The 23,667-nt window shown below is 36.4% G+C and overlaps 1 protein-coding gene across 2 annotated transcripts in view; it reads left to right on the top strand.

The window, feature by feature from the left end:
• SLC17A6 (solute carrier family 17 member 6) overlaps positions 1-12,875 on the top strand; it is a 39,523-nt gene extending 26,648 nt beyond the window's left edge. For both annotated transcript variants that reach the window (XM_003122911.6, XM_085010092.1), the window contains 6 exons: positions 2,287-2,429; positions 5,441-5,590; positions 8,799-8,931; positions 9,342-9,452; positions 9,922-10,049; positions 10,741-12,875. In XM_003122911.6, the coding sequence (XP_003122959.1) occupies positions 2,287-2,429; positions 5,441-5,590; positions 8,799-8,931; positions 9,342-9,452; positions 9,922-10,049; positions 10,741-11,076 (1,001 nt within the window). In that variant the 3' untranslated portion in view covers positions 11,077-12,875. The remainder of the gene's footprint in view (positions 1-2,286; positions 2,430-5,440; positions 5,591-8,798; positions 8,932-9,341; positions 9,453-9,921; positions 10,050-10,740) is intronic.
• Positions 12,876-23,667: the final 10,792 nt, after the last annotated feature.

The raw sequence follows: 23,667 nt of genomic DNA, 5'->3' as shown, positions 1-23,667 counted from the left end.
GGCCACGTCTCTTTTTTGGCTACTTCTTTCTTGGTCATCTTCCTGATCCTGCCTCCTCAAAACTGAATAGGAGTAGAAAAGTGAAAGATGATATTAGGGCTGAAAGGTGATATTAGCGTTAATGCAGCAGCAGCAGCATCAGCAGCAGCACATTTTAGTCCACAATTCCTCAGAATTCAAGATTAATCCCACAAGTGGAAATAAAAATGACAAGAAATCCAAAGTCCAAACTCCCTTTCTGTTCACTTTCTAACCAGAAGCTGGAAGTTTGCTACTTGAAAGTACACTACCATCTCTAAGACACTTTTTTTTTTTTTAAATAAAGAAGAAAGAAGAAATCTAAGAGATCTGGATTCCAACTGATGTTGTCACTGATTAATACCATTTTTGGACATGGGCAGGAGTATCTGAAAGATTAGGAGTATCTGAAAGAGTTATGTGGCAGAGCAGAACAGTCTCTGGCTGCTTCCAAATTTGCTATGATCCATTCTTATTTTTTGGTTTGTTTTTTTTTTTTGTCTTTTGTCCTTTTAGGGCCGCACCCTTGGAACATGGAGTTTCCCAGGCTAGGGGTCGAAATGGAACTGTAGTCACTGGCCTATGCCACAGCCACAGCAATGCCAGATCCAAGCCACGTCTGTAACCTACACCACAGCTCACAGCAACGCTGGATCCTTAACCCACTGAGCGAGGCCAGGGATCGAACCTGCAACCTCATGGTTCCTAGTCGGATTCATTTCCACTGTGCCACGACGGGAACTCCCATTCTCATTTTTGAAATATTCTCGTCAAAGCACATTCTTATATTTGCAGAATGTTATTAATGTACTTTATGATCTTAGCTCAAAAGCCAGAATAGGTTTTGGATTCGCAAATGCTGTTTGCAATAATCTTATAAAAACAGAATTATCTCATTTTGTAGTAGAGAATTTCAGGGATTCAGTTAATGATTAGAAGAAGTAACTAGTGAGAGACATAGCGAGGATATGATTCTGGGAGAGAATGATTCTGGCATATTCCACAACCACTACACTATACCAAATTTTCACATACCATCTGGCCCAAAATTGTGTTGGCTGTCATGTTCAGTGACAAAAAAGGCACAGCACATCAGAAGTTATAGTATTAAGGAACACTTCTTAGAAACTGAATAAGCAAACAGAAAAACAAAAAATCAAAACAGTACTATAGAGATCAGGGGCATTTTAGATTGTTACCCAGGAGGAAAATAGAAGAGTATGAGGCAAAAATGAAATGGCCAGTTGCTGGGAAACCAGAATGAATTCTGTGAAATTCTTTCTATTATTAAGCCTTCAGAATTATATTGCACAACAAGGGCATATTTTAATGGTGAGAGTGCTAAATAAAAGGATAAGGAATAAACTTGCAAATAGTTTATTATACTGGAGTTCATAACTTTGATCTACCCACACAATGATCAATAGTATGTGCTGTTGTGTACAGTCACATAAAGTGTTAAATGTTACCACATTAATTACAGAAGACCATCTTTCCTGTACAAAAGCCGTTCAGGCTAAAATAATCTTCTGGGTTTTATTTAATAATCTATTTATTAGATCCAGAAGTGCTAACAAGAGAGGGAACACAAACATTTATTTTCCCTAGAACTGCAACCATTTTCATGTATTTAAGACAGACAGAAATAAAAGGATTCACCCCTAGCAAATTTCTTTGAAGACAGGAATTTTGTCTTGTACATCATATTTCTCTCACTCAGCTGAGGGCCTGGAACAGTAACACTACTTAGTAAATGTTGGATATATGGACATGTTCCACAACTATCCCATTCAATAATTATTTATTGTGAGTTTCATGTGCATCAACATTATTTACTAGTGACAATGAGTAGTTCCCACCGTGGCACAGTGTGTTAAGGATCCGGCATTGTCTCTGAGCGGCTCAGGTTGCTACTGAGGCATGGTTTCGATCCCTGGCTGGCTGGTGCAGTGGGTTACAGATCTGGTGTTGCCACAGCTATGATGTAAGTCACAGCTGTGGATCAGATTCAATCCCTGGCCTGGGACCGTGCCCAAAAAAATATAGTGACAAAGAGATAAAACTACAGGACCAGAATTCAGGATGCTTAAAGTTTAGTAACAAAAGACAAGTAAAGATGGCTAGATTCATCTGAAGTAACATTAGCTCAAATTTGCATTCTATATTATGTCACAAGATTACTATAGTTTTATTCCAGCAAGTGACTGTTAACTGGAAGTATTTATGATGGCTTTCCTTGACTTCTTCCTTTTGAACTCTTGCTTTCAGGAAGCTTTGGAATGATCTGGTACATGTTTTGGCTTTTGGTGTCTTACGAGAGTCCTGCAAAGCATCCTACTATTACAGATGAAGAACGTAGGTACATAGAAGAAAGCATTGGAGAGAGTGCAAATCTTTTAGGTGCAATGGAAGTAAGAACTTTATTATGGTGTATATTCCTTATTCTTGTTCCTCATCTCACCTCCCTTCAACCAGATTATTTTATGATTCCCTATTCAACAAAACCTAATCCGGTCTCGATCATGATTATTTTCTTTACACCATGCATATTCCCTGACTTATAAATGACTGCTATTTCTTCCATCTATGAATTCTTTTTTTTCTTTTCTTAAGCATCTTTAAATTTTACCTGGATTATAGCTATGATTGTAAACCTCAGCAAGGTTTTAAAAGCAGTTCAATATGGCTTATAATTGAAACAAATTCAACCAATATTTTAAAATTTAGATTATGGGAAGTGTCAAATCACTTAAAATAGTTATGAAAAGGGCTATTGTTTGTTTATTAAATATTCCTTTTCTTTTTAGCTGTGTCTAAAGGCATGTGGAAGTTCCCGGGTCAGGGATCAAACCCATGCCACAGCAGTGACCCAGTCTACTGCAGTGGCAATGCCCAGATCTTTAGCCTGCTGTACGACAAGGGAACTCCTGTTTATTGAATATTCTGAATCTAAGTTTTATACATGTATATTTCTATGTGATTTAGTAAATTCTAAAGCATTATCATGCCAACCATAGGTAGCTAACCTGAAAAATAATCTTATATAATACAATATAATTCTTTTATTGGTAAAAATGTTACCATTTTTAGGATTATTATGTGAAGAGCAAGTATTATAAAGGCAATGGTGTGAAGTCTTTTTCTGATTATGATTTAGTTTCTTCGGCAGGACTTGCTTATGAAGAGAGAAATGCAATTCTATATCAATAATGCAAATATTTTAATATGTCATAAGTAGTAATTAAAGAATAGCCATCTGATACTGTGAAATATAAAACAAAACTGTTAGGCACAAGTAATATATTTAGACAGGTTCAGTAATTTAGCATCTAATCAGTAACTCAATTTTCTTATGTTAAGATTTAGAAGTTACTATGTGCTGGATGAGGACCAATGCCCCTTTTGCATTATTTTTCTCCTCTGTCTTTTAGAGGCTTCTTTTCCAACTTTAATTGTATTTTATTCCAGCTCTGATTCTTTACTTCATTTGTTAGGGAGACCTGTCTTTGACATTTCATCCTAGGTAAAAAGTCGATCACCCATGTCATTGAGGTTATCTTGGCCTTTAATGAATAAGAAAAATACCATACTGGGTATCATTCAGAAGTTAAACTAGTACTTAGAAAAAAATCTTACATTATAGCTGTTCATGTAGCTAAATAGACTGGCATTAGAACTTTCTATTTTCCTTCTGCAAATGGACTGATAATTTCTAACGGTAGCTACCAAAGAAATAAGCAGTGATAAATGGGGGTGAGGTGGATGTTGGCAGTAAGGTCTGGTGCCCACCGACTCCAGTTGCTCTGAACAAAATCTAAATATAGGGTGATATATGGTGAATTAAGTACTTAGCTTTAATTTCCAGTAAAAATAATCTGATCAGTCCATGTCTTCATTAGTTTAATATACTATTTATTTACCAGTTCTTGAGAGATTGTATGTTAAAGTCAAGCACAAATTTTTTAAAACAATAAAAAAATTCAGTGTAAGTGAAAACCACTTTCTGGAAATGACCCAAAAAAAGAATAATTTGTTGGTTGATAAAACAATAGATAAGCTCAAATTCCCCACTTCCTATAATGTATTCTTTTTCTAAACACAGTATTTTTCTTCTTGTTGATGCCTTTATATTTTTCTGTAGCTTCAAGTAAATTGAAAAACAAGATCAAGTAGGAATAGCCCTTGCACTTTAGTTATTTTGGACTTTTTATTGTGATCAGGTTCAATATGCAGCAGGAAGAATATTGGGCTTTTTTTTTTAATTATATTTGAAATAGGTATGTTTATCTGGTGGCAATTTTCCAGAACATATCAGAAAAAATTAAACTTGCACTTTTGAATCTATCAGTGATGCTGTCACTAGAAACTTTTATTTAAAGTCACAGTACTCACTATATATTATTAGAACAGATTCTTGTTTTTTGACTTGTTCCTCATGATCACCCCAATCCGTTTTCCTATTGCGTTGCTTTAAAGTCATCTGTAAAATGTTTCATTAGGTTCACAATCAATGGTAACAGTTATGAAGGTCTACCTCCAGGAATAATTACTAAATCTGTATGAAAAATATTTGCCACTTCTTTTGCTAATTTGACCAGGTGAAGAATCACAAGCTAGCATTAAACAACGTTGTATCAGGCTATTGTTTCTTCACCAAACAGTATTTCTTACTCAAAATCAAGGATTCAGAAAGTGTTTGGAATTATGAGAGATATTTTAAGGTCTAAAAATTTTAATTTTTTTGTTTTGTTTTGTTTTTGGCATCCCTGGGTGGGCCCTAAAATTTTTATTTTATTTTATTTTATTTATTTATTTTTTTTTTTTTTTGTCTTTTTGCTATTTCTTTGGGCCGCTCCTGCGGCATATGGAGGTTCCCAGGCTAGGGGTCCAATCGGAGCTGTAGCCACTGGCCTACGCCAGAGCCACAGCAACGCGGGATCCGAGCCGCGTCTGCAACCTACATCACAGCTCACGGCAATGCCGGATCCTTAACCCGCTGAGCAGGGGCAGGGACCGAACCCGCAACCTCATGGTTCCTAGTCGGATTCGTTAACCACTGCGCCACGATGGGAACTCCTAAAAATTTTATTTTTGATCTGCCACTGCCAAAACAAAACAATCTTGAACTGGGATCTTCGCTTTTAGAATTACTTTTCTATAAATATAGAATCTTGTATATTTCTAAAACTGATACAGTTTCTCAGAAGGAGAGACTAATATCTTTTTTTTTTCCTCTGCCAACAATTATGGAATCATGCAGCTAAAGTTAAATTGGACTGTTGCAGTTCACAATTCACTATGCCCTGCCTCCTACTCATGCTCCAACATACACACATCTTGAAAATACAAAGTATCTGTTATTCCCATTTAAGTTAGAACATATTTTAAATGGACAAAATGGCTCTCTTTTTTGGGATTTCAGAAATTCAAGACACCATGGAGGAAGTTTTTTACATCTATGCCGGTCTATGCAATCATTGTTGCAAACTTCTGCAGAAGCTGGACTTTTTACTTATTGCTTATTAGTCAACCAGCATATTTTGAGGAAGTCTTTGGATTTGAAATCAGCAAGGTATGTAAAAATTATACTTCTTTAATTGAAGAGTTATTTTTGTATTTAAGTGACTATTAAGCTGCTTTGCCAAGACAGGGTTTTTTCTTCTAAATTTTGTGAGTTATTTATTCATTCAACAAATAACTTCTCGGAAACAAAGATTAAGTAAGGTGTTTGAGTGCTTACTGTCTTCAAATGCCTGCTAGAAATTGCTCTATAGGAAAAAAAAAAAAAAAAAAAAAGAAAGAAAGACCTAATCTCTGCCCTCATGGAGCTTACATCTTGGTTGGGGTGGGCAGCAAAGTAGCCTTTTCCCTTAAAAGAAACATAACTCCCTTTAAGTTTCAGGTCAGAGATAATACAACAGTGAATAAAATGGTATTTGATTAAAATGGAATTGTATCTATATAATTATCAATCTAACTCTTCTTCAGTGCTCTCAGAAATCTATCTGGCTAAAAGATTTGAAGAGAGCAAGAATATCTGAAAACGTCCTTTTAGGTTGTCAATCCAATTTATTAATTTAGCAAGCATTTGTTGTTCATGGTATGGAATGCTTTATGTGTTAGATTCAGAAATAAAAACATGGTTCTTCTCCTCAAGAGTTCACAGCTCGGTGTGTCGACAAAAACAATACATCACCACTTATAGCACAGCATGTACAATGCTACACTTATTTGTAGCTATGAAAATATAATCATTTTGAGGTTTTCTATAAGGATAAAATTAACATAAAAATACTACTTTATATTTATATAAGGGTTTGAAGTTTATAAGGTCCTTTCATATTCATGAACAACCTTGTTTGGTTGACCAGCTGGATGACTATCATCATTTCTATTGAAATGATGGAGAAACAGAAACTAGGGAAGGTATTTAAATTGCCTAAGGCCAAGCTGGTAATAGATGACAGAATCACGTTTAAGCCTATATCCTTTCATTTATGTTTCAGTTTCCTTTACTATGCTATTCAAATTCAAGTAAACCGTAATTCATTTAAGCTTTTGGCAAGCATTTGTTGAATGCCTTCTCTGTGCCAAGCCCTTTTCTGAGTCCTGAATACATTTGTCTGCACTAGCCATGGACTTGCCATTTCTCTTCATGTATTACATAAATCCAGCTGGGCTCGCTATTCATATTATGTCTCTACTTGAAAGACTATCTGGGGCCTGGAACTGAAGAAAACCTGAGTTTAGGAGTAGCTATTCTAAGAGCTCTTTTGTAATCCTTGTTTCTAAGGAAACTGTTTCCTCCATTCCTGAGAAGAATGGCTGCTTTAGACAGGGCTCTTCTCTCTGGAGCTGATCAAACATTTCAGGGTAGCCTTTGGGAGCTCTGAGAGGTGTTATACTTCTCAACAAAGGCTGCTGGAGGTGTGAGTCCATTTTCATAATCTAGGACAAATGTGACACTGAGAGGCTATTAATAAAGTCAGGTCCCATGGGGAGAGAGTAAAGGAGCCAACTGATGTTAATGAAACTGTGTGGTCATTCAGGCCCTGTAGCTCCAATTAATTGAAAAATGCTTGAGTCAAAGCAATGGTATTTTGCAAAAACTAAATATAATAACCAGATATGCTGATTTGATTCACTTACTATATTTTTACCTAAAATTTTGGATCAATTCTATACACACAGATTGGCCTGAAAATCTTGATTATACTGGTTTAAAAAAAATTACTGACTTAATGTGAAAAATGAGAAAAGGAGGTGATGAAGAAGATAAACCATGGGCTTTGGGACCAGGCTGACATAGTCCCCAGTCCAAGCTCTATAAAATACTGTTGATATGTAAACTTGTGCCTGTTTTTGAATAACTGCTGTCCTCAGTTTTTTTATCTGTAAATAATGGTATAATACCATCTTTCAGAAGTGCAGCAAAATTTAAGTGAACTAAAATATTTACATGGAAGATGGTTCTTACCAACCTTAAACTGATTATCCCACAGACAAAACCACAAATGCAATGTCTTAGTTTATATATATATATATGATATATATGACATAGTTTTATATATATGATATTATGACATAGTTTTATATATATAACTAAGGTATAGTTTTATGTATATAACTAAGATATAGTTTATATATACTATATATACATTTATCATCAACCCCTTTTGATGACATAACTCTTCTAAGTCACACTTTCTTTGTTAATGCAATGAAAATAATATGAAAAGTTTTCATTAGGAGGGAAAAATAGAATTAAATTTCTTGGGTATTTAAGCTATTTTAGAGTCATTTAATATCTCAATAATCAATAAAGACCTCAAGTCCATGGTCGTGACAGCACAGTATACAGCACTGTAAAATAAAAGAGTCTCTTCTCAAACTTTCAATACTCTAGTCTGCAAAGACATATTTACACAGGTAATAAACATTTATCTAGTACGTACCATTTGCTAGGAATTGTACTTCAAAGTATAGTTAGTAAAAATCTTGTCTATGTGTTTATCTATGCAGTATTAACAAAGTCCATATATGTGTTAATACACAATTAAAATGCATTTTATTCATAATTTCTGCCACCATAATTATTGATCAGAAAAAGGTGTGTTGAATTGACTCTGGCAGGTTTTGGATTGGACCACTTAGTACGAAAAAAGTGTAGAAACTATATACAACAGTATGATAATGTGACAAAATATTGATTTTTGACATGGAAAATTCCTAAAATTGAGAATTAATCTGCATTTTCTGGGCTGGGCTTTCAATCTATAGAAACTAAATATAAAACTCATAAAAGATACATAATTAAAATGCATTTAAGATTTTAGCCTTATTATGCATTAAAGATGAATTTTAAATTAGTCTCTTCAAAATTTGTCTGATGTTATTTCACTTCTCTTTGATTCTGTCTCCTTTTTTTCCCCCTCTCTCAACTAATGATGAATTTTTGCAAACATATATAAGACTATAAAATGGACATATAAATGTGAATCACTCTATAAGTGTCAGGATTGTTTGTTCATGAAACTTAAAATTTACTGACTCATTACAGAAGAAAGTATTATCTCCTAGAAGAAAAAAAGGAATCAAAGTAAATTTACTTAACTTTCCTCATTTATTCTGTGGAGGTTATTGGTTATTCTGGGAATGAGTAAGTGGTCATTTGGAGACAGTATTGTTTCCTTCTCTTGTCCAAAAGAGCTTATTAGGCCATTAAATTACCCACATTACTTATGGTCACGAATATTTCTCCCTGTTTTGTTTTTCATCAGGTTGGCATGTTGTCTGCCGTGCCACACTTGGTAATGACGATCATTGTGCCTATTGGAGGTCAGATTGCAGATTTTCTAAGAAGCAAGCAAATTCTTTCAACTACGACAGTAAGAAAGATCATGAATTGTGGGGGTAAGTACGTAAGTGATATAAGAACATGTTTTTAGTTCAGAGTTCTTTTATGACATAATTGAGTTACTTTTTCTATGAGTAACAAATATGCTGTTAAATTTGTACCCTTTCTGTTCATTCATAATCATTCTCCCATCTTCAAATTTTCATAACTCCCAGTTTTTAATGATTTCATAACTAATTTTACTCTTCCCACCATTGAAACCTAGGGTTGTTTTTGATGTTTTTATTAAAACACAAGGAAGTCTTCAGTAATCTTTGTGCATAAATTATTACTGTAAACATGTTTGAGCTAGATTCCCCAAAGTAGTTTGCTAGATCAAATAAGTGTGAGTGTTTTTTAACAGTTTTGACTCATGGGAAAGATCTACATACATTTCTGAAGTGTTTTCATGTATTCATTTCTGAAGGTTTTGGCATGGAAGCAACACTGCTTCTAGTTGTTGGTTATTCTCATACTAGAGGGGTAGCCATCTCGTTCTTGGTACTTGCTGTAGGATTCAGCGGATTTGCTATTTCTGGTAAGATACTTTTTTTAAAAAAAAAATGTACTTATTCTGATTTTTGCCAGTGATAAAAATCAAATCTTCTGCTTTCCTCTTTAACATGTTGACTATTGAGAAAGTTTACTTAACATGTTTCTACTATAAAATAAAAATGATAAAACATTTAGAAACCTTTATTTGGATTTGTTACTACTCATGGCCCACTTTCCCCCTGCTTACCTTTCCTCCTTCCTCTTTTTTTTTTTTAAACAAACATCTCCTCCTCACTGTGGAGTGAATATTGCATCTTAAGTATTGGATACGAAATCATGCCTGCTTCCATTCTTATTATGTCTTGAGCTAAATAATCAAAAAGTGGTTATTAAGCATGTGCTGTGAACTAGTACCTAAGGAGGGCAGTCACTGTGATAGAGGATGTTCTATCTTCACCTCCTTTTTAGAGGTTTGGGGCTCTCTGAGTCAAATTGTGTGTGTGTATTTTCAGGTTTCAATGTTAATCACTTGGATATTGCTCCAAGATATGCCAGTATCTTAATGGGCATTTCCAATGGTGTTGGCACATTGTCAGGAATGGTTTGCCCTATTATTGTTGGTGCAATGACAAAGAATAAGGTAAGATGGAGCAAAAGAAATGCTTATTTGTAGAAAACCCCTTCTCGTGGTTGGGAAAGACATTAATATGTTTTCATTGGCATTCTCTTTGTGGGACAGACACCGCACCTCTGAGTATGAGAAATAAAGGAGGCTTAGGAGAGAATCTCTTTCTAAGAACTCTGAGAGTTCCCTCTTTCCCAACCAAGAAGTATTATGCTTTTCAAAACCTTTTAATAGTTCTGATATCTTTGGTGCGCCGAAACAGCACACCTAGCTCATTGAGGCAAGCGATAGTCTTCTGAGCTTTATTTGTAAACCTCAGTAATTGATGGCAGAATATTGTTATCAGCTATTTGCCTTTATATGTAGAGCTTCTAAACTATGGTTTACTCAAGGAAAGTAAACAAAAGAAGTGGGACGGAAAACATAAGACACTCAATGGCAATTAAAAGAGAGATTATACATGTTTTAAAAATTAGCAGACCATAGATATATTTGAAGTTTATTTCAGAATTTTAGGCTAAAAGTGTTTAAATAATGAAAGTCGTAGCCTTCTAGAACATTTCTATCACAGTATTTGCTTTATGTAATTAGGGTTTCCCCTGAAGATAGCATTTTAATAAAAGCTTGATGGAACATTCAAATAATATGTTAGGCTTTTCAGATGTGGAGGGTTTGTTCTCACAGTGCCACTTTTTTGTCACTGCAGTCACGTGAAGAGTGGCAGTATGTCTTCCTGATTGCTGCCCTAGTCCACTATGGTGGAGTTATATTTTATGCAATATTCGCCTCAGGAGAGAAACAACCCTGGGCAGACCCTGAGGAAACAAGTGAAGAAAAATGTGGATTTATCCACGAAGATGAGCTTGATGAGGAAACAGGGGACATTACTCAAAATTATATAAATTATGGTACCACCAAATCTTATGGTGCCACAACACAGGCCAATGGAGGTTGGCCCAATGGTTGGGAAAAGAAAGAGGAATTTGTACAAGAAGAAGCACAAGACTCATATACTTACAAGGACCGAAATGATTATTCATAACGAAGCTAACTGCTGGATTTATTTTTAGTGTTTGTGATTAAATTGTGATTGCACAAAAATTTAAAAAAAAATGTGCTGTAAACATGTAAACATATCAACCAGGCAAGTCTTGCTGTAAAAATGAAATCAAAACAAACTCATGAATTTACCTTCAAGTGCAATCTGTAGAACTTGTGAAATTCCATCATTTCCATTCAGGTTATCCATTCTTGCATTTGTGATTTAAAGGTTGACTGGTCAAAATTGTAGAAGTAAGTAGTTACTCATTGGATTCCTATGAGCTAAAACTCATTACCATTTAAAAAAAGCACAACTAAAACAGTTGGCACATCCCATTGCACAAAGGTTAGGAAGCCAAAGCTCCTTGATCATGCAAAATGCACTTATATATTTGTTACACTGTATTGCAAGATACCTGCAGAAATCCTGTTTAAAAAAAGTAAAGTCATTTTGGCTGCATCAGGTGTTGGCAACACTTATTGACTATAAATCATGGAGTTGGGATATCTCTCATGCAGAGAAGAATGCTGTGGGCTAGCAACTAGCAAGGAGTACTAAATAATTATTGTTATTACATAATGTAGAATATTTTGTTGGTTCTCAAGAGAAATATCTTACAGTGTTTTCTATGAAATGCTTGGGCACAAACACTTATCCGTGACAAAGAACTTGTAAAGTGAGGGGTATGCTTCATGTTCTTCCATTCATTTACCTGACAGTATAAAACACTTCACATTTCAATAAAATCTGACTTTTCATGTAGCATATAACATAACTTTTTTGCAAAAAATAAATAGACTTCAATGTATTTTTATTACAACTTTGTACTGGTTGTAACATGCATTAGGAAAAAAAAAGATGCATACACCACAAAGAATCTAATAAGAAACCTACGATGAAGATAGAGCCCTTAAAATGCAATATTAACAACAAAAGAAATAGAAATGATATAGATACCTTTCTTCCTTAATAATTAAATACTATATGAAACTTGTGCCACAGAGCTATATGTAATATGAAAAGATAAATTTAATAGAGATATTGTAAGTAGATGATTTTATGACTTACTTAAAGTCCCATTAAAATAATTGTCTTAAATACATAGGACAATAAATTATATTAAAATTATATCTATATCTATCTATCTATATATATATCTGTATATCTTATACATATCCATACACAGGTACATAATAAACAATCTTCACAAAAAACCAAAAACAGCATACACCTAATGTTGGGTTAGGGAACTGCAATTTCTACTTTCATAGAGTCCTAGAATTTTAGATGGGGCAGAGGCATTTTGCTTGTCATTTCTTAATAAATCTCAACAGGAATTGCAACATTTGTGTACCGAGCAATAAGTGCAATGCATAAAATTTCCTGTCTGTATATTATCTTCATTTTGCTTGTGGTAGCTGTTTGGGTGGTTGGAATGAATTTTTTTCTTTTAAAAAAGTTAACATCAGACCTCTTTATAATGTTCTAAAATGACAATAATGCATTTCCCCATTCAACTTAAAATATTATTGGTGTGTTTGCCTATTCTGGATATTTGATCCGTTCATTGTATTGTGCTAGTGACTGGAGGCCCTTGCTACTACAAATATGAAACATAAAGTTTGTTTTAAAAATGCAAGCCATTTTTGACCTTAAGATAATAAAAATATCTTTCGCTTTGCATCTCGAAGTGATGTAATGTGATCATAGCTTTTGTTGTATTGAATGAAAAGATGAGGACTATCATTTTGTTGCTGCAAAAAAAGTGTTAATAAAATACTCTATCCTTTTGCAAAAAATGAGTACATTAATTTGAGTTTGTTTTATTTTTTGTTTGTAGCTATGATGTGAATTTGGCTTGTGTGTGCCCCAATGAAATCAAATCTAGGCTCAAGAATATAAAAAGGCTGAAGAATCTAGGCTTCAGTCTTTTTAGTTACTTGAGGTTTAATGGAAGCACATAGCATTCTTTAGATTGTGTAGGATGTGATTCCACAAAGAGAAATAGGTCTCATCAAGAAATAGGTCTCTGAGGAGTTCCCGTCGTGGCTCAGCAGTTAACGAATCCGACTGGGAGCCATGAGGTTGCGGGTTCGATCCCTGGCCTTGCTCAGTGGGTTAAGGATCTGGCATTGCTGTGAGCTGTGGTGTAGATCACAGATGAAGCTTGGATTCTGCATTGCTGTGGCTCTGGAGTAGGCGGGTGGCTACAGCTCCAATTCGACCCCTAGCCTGGGAACCTCCATATGCTGCAGGAGTGGCCCAAGAAATGGCAAAAAGACAAAAAAAAAAAAAAGAAATAAGCCTCTGAGTCAAACTCTCTTTCGGTGACAGTCTTCTCACAATCTGTGCTAAGCTTAAGAAAAATTTAGGAAAAAACTCAAAACTTGTCAGGTCAATGATACTATCTCATTTTGATTGTACATGTATCTTGTGCTGGAACTGTCCTAACCACTTATATGGAGTATCTTATGTAATGGCACAAGGACCTCCAAAGTAGGTACTCTTTTTATTCCCACATTTCAAATGAAGCACAGAAAGCTAACTTTCCTAAGGTGAAATTACGTCATGACATTTTAGTATAATGTGTCAGCCAAACCAGCAACTAGTGACCAAGATTTATCAGGGAAACCAGTGGAATGACTATGTCACTGGAAAGATGATAATTTACCGTGATCCCCTCTTTTGCAGATGTGTGGAAAGGAAAGACTGTAATTACATAGTACTGGTGACTGAAACTCGGAGAATTCATTACTCAAAGGGGTCTATGGGATGATTTAGTTGACATCTCTTATTTAACAAATGAGCACACTGCAGGTCAATAAGGGAAACTGATTTGATCAAGAGGACACAGAGGGTATTGTGGATTTGGAAAGAAGTTGCTCTGATTAGCTATGCTTTTACTTTTATTTTTTAAATCAGGTTTTTATTTAAGGAATTAATTAAATAGTATTTATTGGTTCAACCTTTATCCACCATTCACATAATCTCAGAGTGGGAGGTGAGGGAATCCATTTTCTCTTCCTGTAATCCTCTGCATAAAGAAACAATGCCCAGAGACCCAGTCTAATTTTTAAGGAGGCCACATGCCATCTTTGCATAACTTGATGGCAAGAATGAAAATGTCTTAATCTAACACTCTATAGTTTTCCTAATTCCACAATGCAAAAGTTTACAGTTCCTATCAGAAAATTGTTCTAATGATGTATCTAAATATTACCACTGGCCATACTTATTTGCTTTGATCTCAATCTTGCAAAGTCATCTTCCCCTTCATTTTCCTCCTCCATGCCCACTCCCATCTCTACAGTTATATGTATCTAGTATTTGCAGTTGGCAAAATGCTTTCCCATGCATTCCATCATTCTGTCTGCACATCTGCCTTATAAAATTGAAAGGCCACATATCATTATTAGTGTGTCTATTCTCCAAGTAAGAGAACTGGGTCTAAGCAATGTAATTAACTTCCTAAAGATTCCCCAGGCAGGATTAGAACAAGAATATAGACTCTCTGGCTATAGCAAGAGAAATTTCTTTTTTTACTTTTAAATGACTCTATTACTCTTCTGATTATAAGTGCAGAATGAGGGAGGGGGAGAAATCTTCATTAATTAAAAGACAGTACTAAAACAATCAAAATAAGGGTAATTAAAAATCTTGGTATCCCAAGAAAAGCATTGTTAATGTATTTAGATTCTTATCTATGAAAAATATGCAGAAAACTCCCATATACTTTTAATTTGCAAATTTAAGGTCATGCTTGATCTGCTGCCACCTACTTTTTCTTATTTCACAGTATAGCATGAACATGTTCCTATTTAAATAATGAGTCCTATAGTCTAATATTCTATTACATAACATGAACTATATTTTATTTATGTAATAACTTAGTTATGAACGTTTCATTTTGCACCCCTTTCCCTTTATCTTTGGCTTGTGTGGTGTTTTGGGGAAATGTGAAGTCACGTATACACATACTTTTAACTTCTATAACTGTGATGGCTATTTAAGTTATTATTTGTAGTTTACCGTTCCTGTTTGTCTACAGAGAATGCTACTGGCAAGTGGCTTTTCTGGGGTTCATTTACTTGTTCACTTGGTAAATGTCTATTAAGCACCTACACTGTGCAATCACGGGAGATACAGAGGGGAGAAAATTGCTCCTGCTCTCTTGGACCCTAAAATCCAATCACCTTCCTGAGGTGTTGGTGCCACAGCAGCTGCCCGGTCAGGCCACAGAGATGTGACCAAGAGACTATGCTGCTGGATACCATGAACTCACCAACCTCCCTGCGAAAGGATTTTTCTTAAACCCCCAGAGACCTCAAGTAGACTGCATTCAATGTGTTCCCCATGTCATTTTATAAAAAGTTTCAGGTGAGGAAGCTTTTCTCAGCCTCAGAGATGCCTCAGTGCTGCAAGGGGTCTAGGCCATGGGGAGGAGGCCGGTATCAACTATACTCAGGGCCTGACTCTTCAGGAGGGGTGATGGATGGACTGTTCAAAGTGCACTTCCCACTTCTCCGGATTTCTTTCTGTTGTGTTCCTCCCCTGACTTCCCAAGGACCCAATATATTTTCTCTTTTCATTGTTTTCCCTTCATCTACCTGCTGTCTCCCTAAGATTTAACCACAAATAGCAGCTATTGAGATTTAATGCTACTGTAGTGATATGATTAGCAGGTTTTTCTTATTTTCTGTCCATCCTCATGCAAGACCTCACACCTAAATTTTCATTCAGCAGCTGTCAAAAACACTTTTTTTTTTTTTTTTTTGGTGAAGGTTGGTCTGTGCTATACAATCCTTTAAAATGTTCCAGCTTCTCCAAGCTTCCCCCTGAATGCAGTTGGCACCCGAATGCTGCATAATCTGGATCTATTACCCTGTCTCTTGTTCAAATTCAGCAGCTTTATTGAATGAAAAACCCTCAGCTTTCAGCAAGATCAAGCAAAATAAGAAACCTCTCTAGTTCTGTTAAATCACATTTAAGGATGTGTTCTATTACTTTGTTTAATACACATTAGATAAAGATCCTTGCATTTCTGAGGGTTTGAGGGATGCTTTTCCTGATGCATTAGGGCACCGTCAACAATTAGATATGAAAGGACCTGAGACTACCCCCCTCAACTCTCCATGGCTCCTTTGTCTGCTTTTCAAGGAGCTTAGAGGCTCTTTTTTGGCTCAATTACTGATTTTATCTCCCTTCTTCATTTTCATTTCATTTTTATCTTTCACTGTTTGTTGGTTTGTTTAGGTGTTGTTTACTTTCGATTTTATTTTGAATGAGGACGTGAATGAGGGATCAAGTATAATAATTATGACAATGGAAATTATTTATAGCTTATGAGATGCCAGACACTATTCTCAGGGTTTTGTTATGTTTTAAGTCACATAATCTACACAAATACCCTTTGTGGTAGAGACTACTATCAACTCCACTTATGAACGAGTGAACTTGGGCACAGAGAAGTTAAGTAACTTATCCAAGGTCATACAACTAATGGAGTAAAGTTGGAAAGTGAACAGAAAACTGCCTGGCTCCAGACCCTGTGCTCTTCATCACTACTGCCCACTGCCTCTGAATAGTTGTGGGAATTTGGAAATTTACTTAACTTCCCTGGGGCTTAGCTTTTTCATTTGTAAAATGGCCATCTAACACCTCATTATTAGCTGGGTTTGCAGTTAAATCAAATAACATAAAGAGCTTATTATCACAGTACCCTGCACACAGTAAGTGTTTAACAAATGTCCTTTTCTTCTTCCTCACTATACTAAGTCAATATTAACTCTTCAAGTATATCTTCAATGTCAGATTCATCAAAACTGACCATTCTGGACAGTATCTGTAAGAAGTACTTTTATTTTTACCATAACTAAGTTACTCAGGTTGGTTCGTTCCCTAAACTTTTTTTTTGGTATGTATATGTTATCAATTTTATATAACACAAAACAAGCGCAGAACAGTAGACACTGTAGGATGCTATTTATGTAAACTATAATACATGAAACTATATGCTGCTTAGTAAAATGAGAAAAAGATAAATTGGAAGAACACACACATAAGTATTCATAGAGGCTGAATCTGTGGAGAAAAAGGAAGAGAATGGACCCAAGAAGAGCATAAAAGAATTTTCAAAATTGTCATCTTTTAATTTGAAAGAAGATCCAAAGCAGATATGAGAAAACACCAATGTTTGTTCTCAGAATTCACATATGGCTTTTTATTATATTTTTCATGATACTTTTCTATATTTTAAAGTACAAAACAAGCAAACTAGATTGGGATATATTTCCCAGAGAACACACGTCTTATTTCTTTTCAGGTTTTTTTTTTTTTTTAAAAAAATCTCTGGACTGCCAATAAAGATATTGTCATGATCTTCAAGAGCATTTGACAGTTTCCTGAAGCCACAGAATTTAATACAACAGCTTTGGAAGAATGTTTTTATTTTATAAAGTCAAGATAAAGGTAGAACGATACACATTTACGAACAGGTTTATGAATCCAAATGAAGTTCTTCTGCACAAAGCCAACAAAAGTGTGCATGAGAATAAATGTCAGAGATGAAAGCCATCGTTCTGACAGATCTCATCAGAGTCTATTGGACTGCTTCTCAAAGATTAAAAAAAGAAGTGTGAGTGAGTTGGGGGTGGGGGCCATGTCTGTCTCCATGGATTCAGAGTGGCAATAATTAGTTTATTGCCATTAGACAAAAGGCACATTAACTCTCTCACTTCCAGTTGCAGTAAGATCCCAAAAAAACAGAATTGTTTGGGTTCAAGCCCTAAACCTTTCACTGCCCCTTTACATAGTCCAAGGCAAGTCATGTTGGCTCCCTGGGATTAGGCTTTCTCATCTGAAGAATAAAGGGATTGGCTATCCCAAATGGTTTTTGAAGATTCTTCTAACTTTGATACTCTGAAATTTTCTGACTTTGCTCTTGCTGACAAATAGCTGAGTTCCTTAAGTTACCTTGATGAAACACTGTGATTGTTCGCAGAATTCTGCTAAATATGACTAAATGCTTATTTTCTGCTTACATTTCTATCGAGTTTTTGTTGCTGTTGCCATTTGTTTGTTTGTTTGTTTAACCACCCATCTCAATAGCTAATAGAATGGGCACTCTTGGAAGCTCCTTTCATCCTGGTGGCCTTGTTTCTCTGATGCGCCTTTCATTTCGATCTGAGATTTGAGAATTTCATGAAACCATGTATTAAAACTACACACCTGCAGTGAGTTGAAATATGTGTGTGAAAAACACAAATCTAAGTTCCCATAACAAGTCACACTCGCCTCTTACTTGTTTAATGGAATAGGCAAGAGCCCTGGAACTGGAAAGGATGGAAATACATGCTCAAACGCCTTCCTTCTAGATGTGGGGAAGTTGCAGTTAGAAAAGTGAAGTGGTGGGCTCAAGTCTACCCAACTAGTTAGTGGCAGAGGTGTAACTTCCACCTATATCTTGGAATTCACAACTGTACTTTGGAGATAAAAAACCACTCGCATTCAGTAAGTTAGTTTTCAAGCAATATGTATGCACTGATAATCATTATGTGACTGGTCCTAGGAATACAATAGTTTCCCTATTGACTAAATGGATCCTGCCTTCATAGAACCCTTAAGACAGTGGTGTGACAGATGGTTAAAAAAAACTAAAAAACAAAAAAACCAGGAGTTCCCGATATGGTGCAGTGGAAATGAATCCGACTAGGAATCATGAGGCTGCGGGTTCAATCCTTGGCTTCGCTCAGTGGGTTAAGGATCCAGCGTTGCCATGAGCTGTGGTGTAGGTTGCATATGTGGCTCAGATCTGGCATTGCTGTGGCTCTGGCATAGGCCGGGGGCAACAGCTCTGATTAGACCTCTAGCCTGGGAACCTCCCTATGCCATGAGTGCAGCCCTAAAAAGACAAAAGACAAAAAAAAAAAAAAAACAGAAAATTCTACTACAGTTGTGATGCTGTGAAATAGAAATGCACAGAAGATTATAAATGGGCGACTTAATCTAGTGTATGGGTTGAGGAAAATATCTTCAGAGTTGGGATATACAATATGAGACCTTGGAAATGAGAAGTTAGCTTGGCTGAACCCTACAAGAAGAAAGTTTCAGAAAGAAGAAATGATATGTGCAGAGACCCCAAGATGAAAAGAACTTGGCAAGTATTTCAGTATTTAGTGTTAGCATTTCCCAAATGTTAATGAGTATACATAGAGGATTTAGCTAATATGTAGAAATGCTAACAAGTAAAGCTTAAATCTACCATGCTAAATTTTTTTTCCAGAGTTGCCATGTTTTGGAGTTCCCGTCATGGCTCTGTGGTTAACGAATCTGACTAGGAACCGTGAGGTTGCTGGTTCGATCCCTGGCCTCGCGAAGTGGGTTAAGGATCTGGCATTGCCATGAGCTGTGGCGTAGGTCACAGATGTGGCTTGGATCTTGAATTGCTGTAGCTGTGGCTAGGCGGGCGGCTACAGCTCTGATTAGACTCCTAGCCTGGGAACCCTCATATGCCGCGAGTGCGGCCCTAGAAAAGACAAAAAAAAAAAAAAAAAAAAAAAAAGATTTTCCCTGTTTTCCTATTCATTACCTCAGTCAACATCTATTAAGCTACTTGCAGGGCTCTATTGCACTGTAAGGATACAAAAATGAATTACACATGGTATCTGCTCTTGAGAAACTACTGGTTTAGAGAAGAATGATACAAATAAAAATAGGTATAGATTGTCACCAGAGCAAATATAAGAGAATTTCATGTATATACAATCTTTCATTTAGGCAGGAATCCAAATATTTGCAATCATTCCTTACATAAGTATACCACAACATTTTCAGAACAGTTTTTTATAAGATTTATCCAATTTGCACTTAGATATTTTTTCATTTGTTTATAACTTTAGCATATATTTCTCCCACTAAATCATAAATTACATGAAGCATGTCTTTTGTTCTCCATACTATATTCAAGTCCTAACATAGATTGAGAACTCAATTAATACTTAATGAATGGAAAATTTATGGTCATATTTGATATGCACAGAAAATTATTATAGGTAGACAGAATGATATTATTCTCATGAAATTAATTCTTCCCAGAAAAGAAGTCAGAGAAAAAGACATAGAAATAGATTTTGAAATTGGAATAGATGGTTGTCCACCATGTAAGTGGAGACTAGGCATAGTGGCAAAGGCCACATCATTAGCAGATTGTGGAGGTGAATCTACCATGGTAGATCTGGAGAAGTGAGTGTGGTTGGACAATCAAGTGTGCTTAGGAGCAGGTATTAAGCTAGAAAGGATGATTAAGCTCTTTGTCCCGTGCTTTGGATGCCAGGCTAAGATGTTCAGGTGTTATCTTTTAGTTGAAGGATTTTTAAGTGGGGCCTGAGTGATCAGCTCTGTCTGGAAGATGTTGCACAGGAATGAGGAGAGACTGGAGGCAGGTGCTGTCTGAGTGCTAAAGAAGACATGGAGGAAAGATGGTGTGCCCTAGGGACCACGGTAAATTTATAGATGTCAAGACAAAAGCACGGCATATTCACCATTTCCATAGGCACCCACTCGCAGGTCAAACCCCACAGCAAGATGTGAATAACCAATGCATGATTCATGCTTTCTGGACCTTAAACCATGATTCCGAGGCAGAGTGATCCACTTGTCCCTGGCTTCCACAACTCTAGACAGAATGAATGCACACTCTTTATGAGATAATCCTTTTTTCTTTTTTGAAATTCTGTACGAAACTCAATGTTATACATAAGAAAAAGTATCTCAATTTTGACTTTGTTTTCTCTCTCATGTCCTAGTTATCCCAGAAGTGTCCCCAAGTTGTTACATTTTCTCAAGGAAATTGATACATTCAACAAAGGGAACACTAGAGTTGCTTCAATGGGAGATTCACCTTGAGCTTTGACCATATCCCCATCATTTTTTTGTGCTTTTTTCCCTTTTGTATTCCTTCCTCTTTTTCTTGACAGAGCATAGTTATTTATGATGTGTCTAGAAATATAAATGAAAACTTGATATATCATCAGTGGGTTTTCAAGGTCAAACATCACACTTCTTCATCAGTAATGATGGACAGTATGATTGATTAGGATTTATTTTTTAAGAATCATAGAAAGATATGTGTGATCCAAAATATTTCCCTCAATGGGGTTGCCAAGTGCAGTGTGAATAACATTGGACTTGGCTCCACAGCGAATATCTAATCATGTATAAGCAAACCATTCCATTTCTCTGAGCCCAGTATCCACATCTGCAAAGTGGGTATAACAATGCATATTTTACTGAATTGTGGTAAAAAGCAAGATGATTTGATTTACAAGTTTTGTACATCTTTATAAGGTGTCAAACAGACGCATGGACTTTAAGTTCCTCCATTTAGGTGAAGGTAGTATTCTCCCAGAAGCTCTCAGTAACAGGGAAGTCTATTAACTGGATGCAAACATATTAGACCACTGGAACTCTGCATATTTTATGCTACATTACAGGTTTTCAAAGTGCCTCCAAACATTCTCTCCTATTTTATCCTCACTTCAATGCTATGAGGTAGAAGGGAGAGGGATTAGTATTCCCTTTTGTTTTTTTCTTCAAAAAAGAAAAAATCAAAATCAAGATTTGTAGAGTCTTTGATTTGTCCCATCCTAGGCTCAAATCCAAGACTAGTGCTAATTCAGTTACACCAGTTATTCATTCTTAGGTGGAACAGACTCAAGTGAAATAAGTCCCAAGAGGGGTAATAATTTGGAAGGACTTCTCTCCAGGAAGGATAGGTTCCGTAGGGATACCTTTGGGTGGAGATGGACAGAAGCAGCCATATGACTGCATGGAAGCCTTGGTGGGGTGAGGAGAAAGGGAACACTGAGAGGGAAAGGAGTGTGACTGGTACATCAGGCTTTCCTCTGCTCACTGACACAGACTACTTTTATTTCCATGGACCCCTCATTTATCATTGTCTTATTTGTGCCTAAATTTCTGCTCTCCAGCAAACTCACTGAAGGTAGAAATCATGACATTTCTTTTCATATGTTCCCATGTTACTCAGAACTATGCCTCCCACCAAAGAAACAAAATCGAGAGGAGGGAAGCTCAGAGTATCTCCGTACTAGTTTCTTCCAACTGTTATAATGAAGCACCATAAACGGGGTGGCTCAGAACAAGAGAAGCTTAGTGTCTCATTGTTCAGAAGTCTGCAATCAAGGTGTTCTTGAAATCATCAAGGTCAGGTACTTCCTGAAGGCACTAGGGAATGACAAGTTCCAGGCCTCTCTCCTAGTTTTGGTTAGTTCCTTGGCTTATTGGCAGCATCGCTCCAGTCTTCACATGGTATTCTTCTTTGTGTGTGCATGTCTATCTTTTCACATGGAATTCTTTTTCTAAAGATACCAGTCACATTGAATGGGGAGCCCACCCTAGTCCAGCATGACCTCATCTTAAGTCAACTTGTTACATCAGCAATCATCCTCTTTCCAAATAAGTTTACATTCTGAGGCACTGGGGGCTAGGACTTCTACATATGAATTCAACCCATAACTACCTCCCTCTGGTCTGAAGAGAGCCTACTAGGCTCTCCATTTCTCAGAGCTCGTTCAATTAGTGATCGCAAAGCAGCTCTTTTTTAATACTCTCTCCATTTCTCCTTTTTACCTTGGGTAATAAGGCTCTTGCAAAATGTTGTTACACTTGGCTTATTGTGGGCATTCGTTTCCCAGCATTTTCTCCAAGACATGCAGTAATACGAACATCAGATCCCACCACAAACACAGCAAGAAATGGGAGAGTGAACACGCATTCTGGACAGAAAGGAAGACATCACAGAGACACTGCATGGCTGTTCTGCCGACGAGGAGTCCGTCGGACAAGACATGTTGTCAATTCCCTCAAGGATCAGATGGCAAAAGTCCTAGATCAAAGGGTAAGAGATAAAATGAGCACTGAGGACAAGGGCATGAAACAAGTGTACTGGCTGTGTGACTGGTATCTCAAATCACTCAAGAGCCTTATTTCTTTTTTTTTTTTTTCTTTTCTTTTTTTTTTTTTTTGTCTTTTGTCTTTTTGTTGTTGTTGTTGTTGTTGCTATTTCTTGGGCCGCTCCCGTGGCATATGGAGGTTCCCAGGCTAGGGGTTGAATCGGAGCTGTAGCCACCGGCCTACGCCAGAGCCACAGCAACGCGGGATCCAAGCCGTGTCTGCAACCTACACCACAGCTTACAGCAACGCCGGATTGTTAACCCACTGAGCAAGGGCAGGGACCGAACCCGCAACCTCATGGTTTCTAGTCGGATTCGTTAACCACTGCGCCACGACGGGAACTCCAAGAGCCTTATTTCTTCCACTTAGCAGTTTGTGTCTTACTCTATGCTTAATGTCACTCAGAAAATCCAGTGACGCTATTCAATATAATGGCACAGCAGTCACTGCAGGAGGTAGATCAGATATTTAGTGTAAATATTATTTTAAGAAGCAACAACCATGTATATCTCAGAGTATGAAACTGAAAAGTTTCCTAAAAATCAAATAAAACCAGAATTCCTCTAGGTTATTCTGCTTCTGGAGTCTAATGAGGTCACATAACAGTTAAACCTGTTGGCT

The sequence above is a fragment of the Sus scrofa genome, chromosome 2 (genome assembly GCF_054392235.1).
Source record: "Sus scrofa isolate SSC_HxYL_T2T_F1_AM1 chromosome 2, Sscrofa_HxYL_maternal_Yorkshire_Landrace_v2.0, whole genome shotgun sequence".
Taxonomy (NCBI): Eukaryota; Metazoa; Chordata; class Mammalia; order Artiodactyla; family Suidae; genus Sus; species Sus scrofa.
Note: the sequence above shows the minus strand (reverse complement) of the source record. Positions and strands in the feature narration are given on the sequence as shown.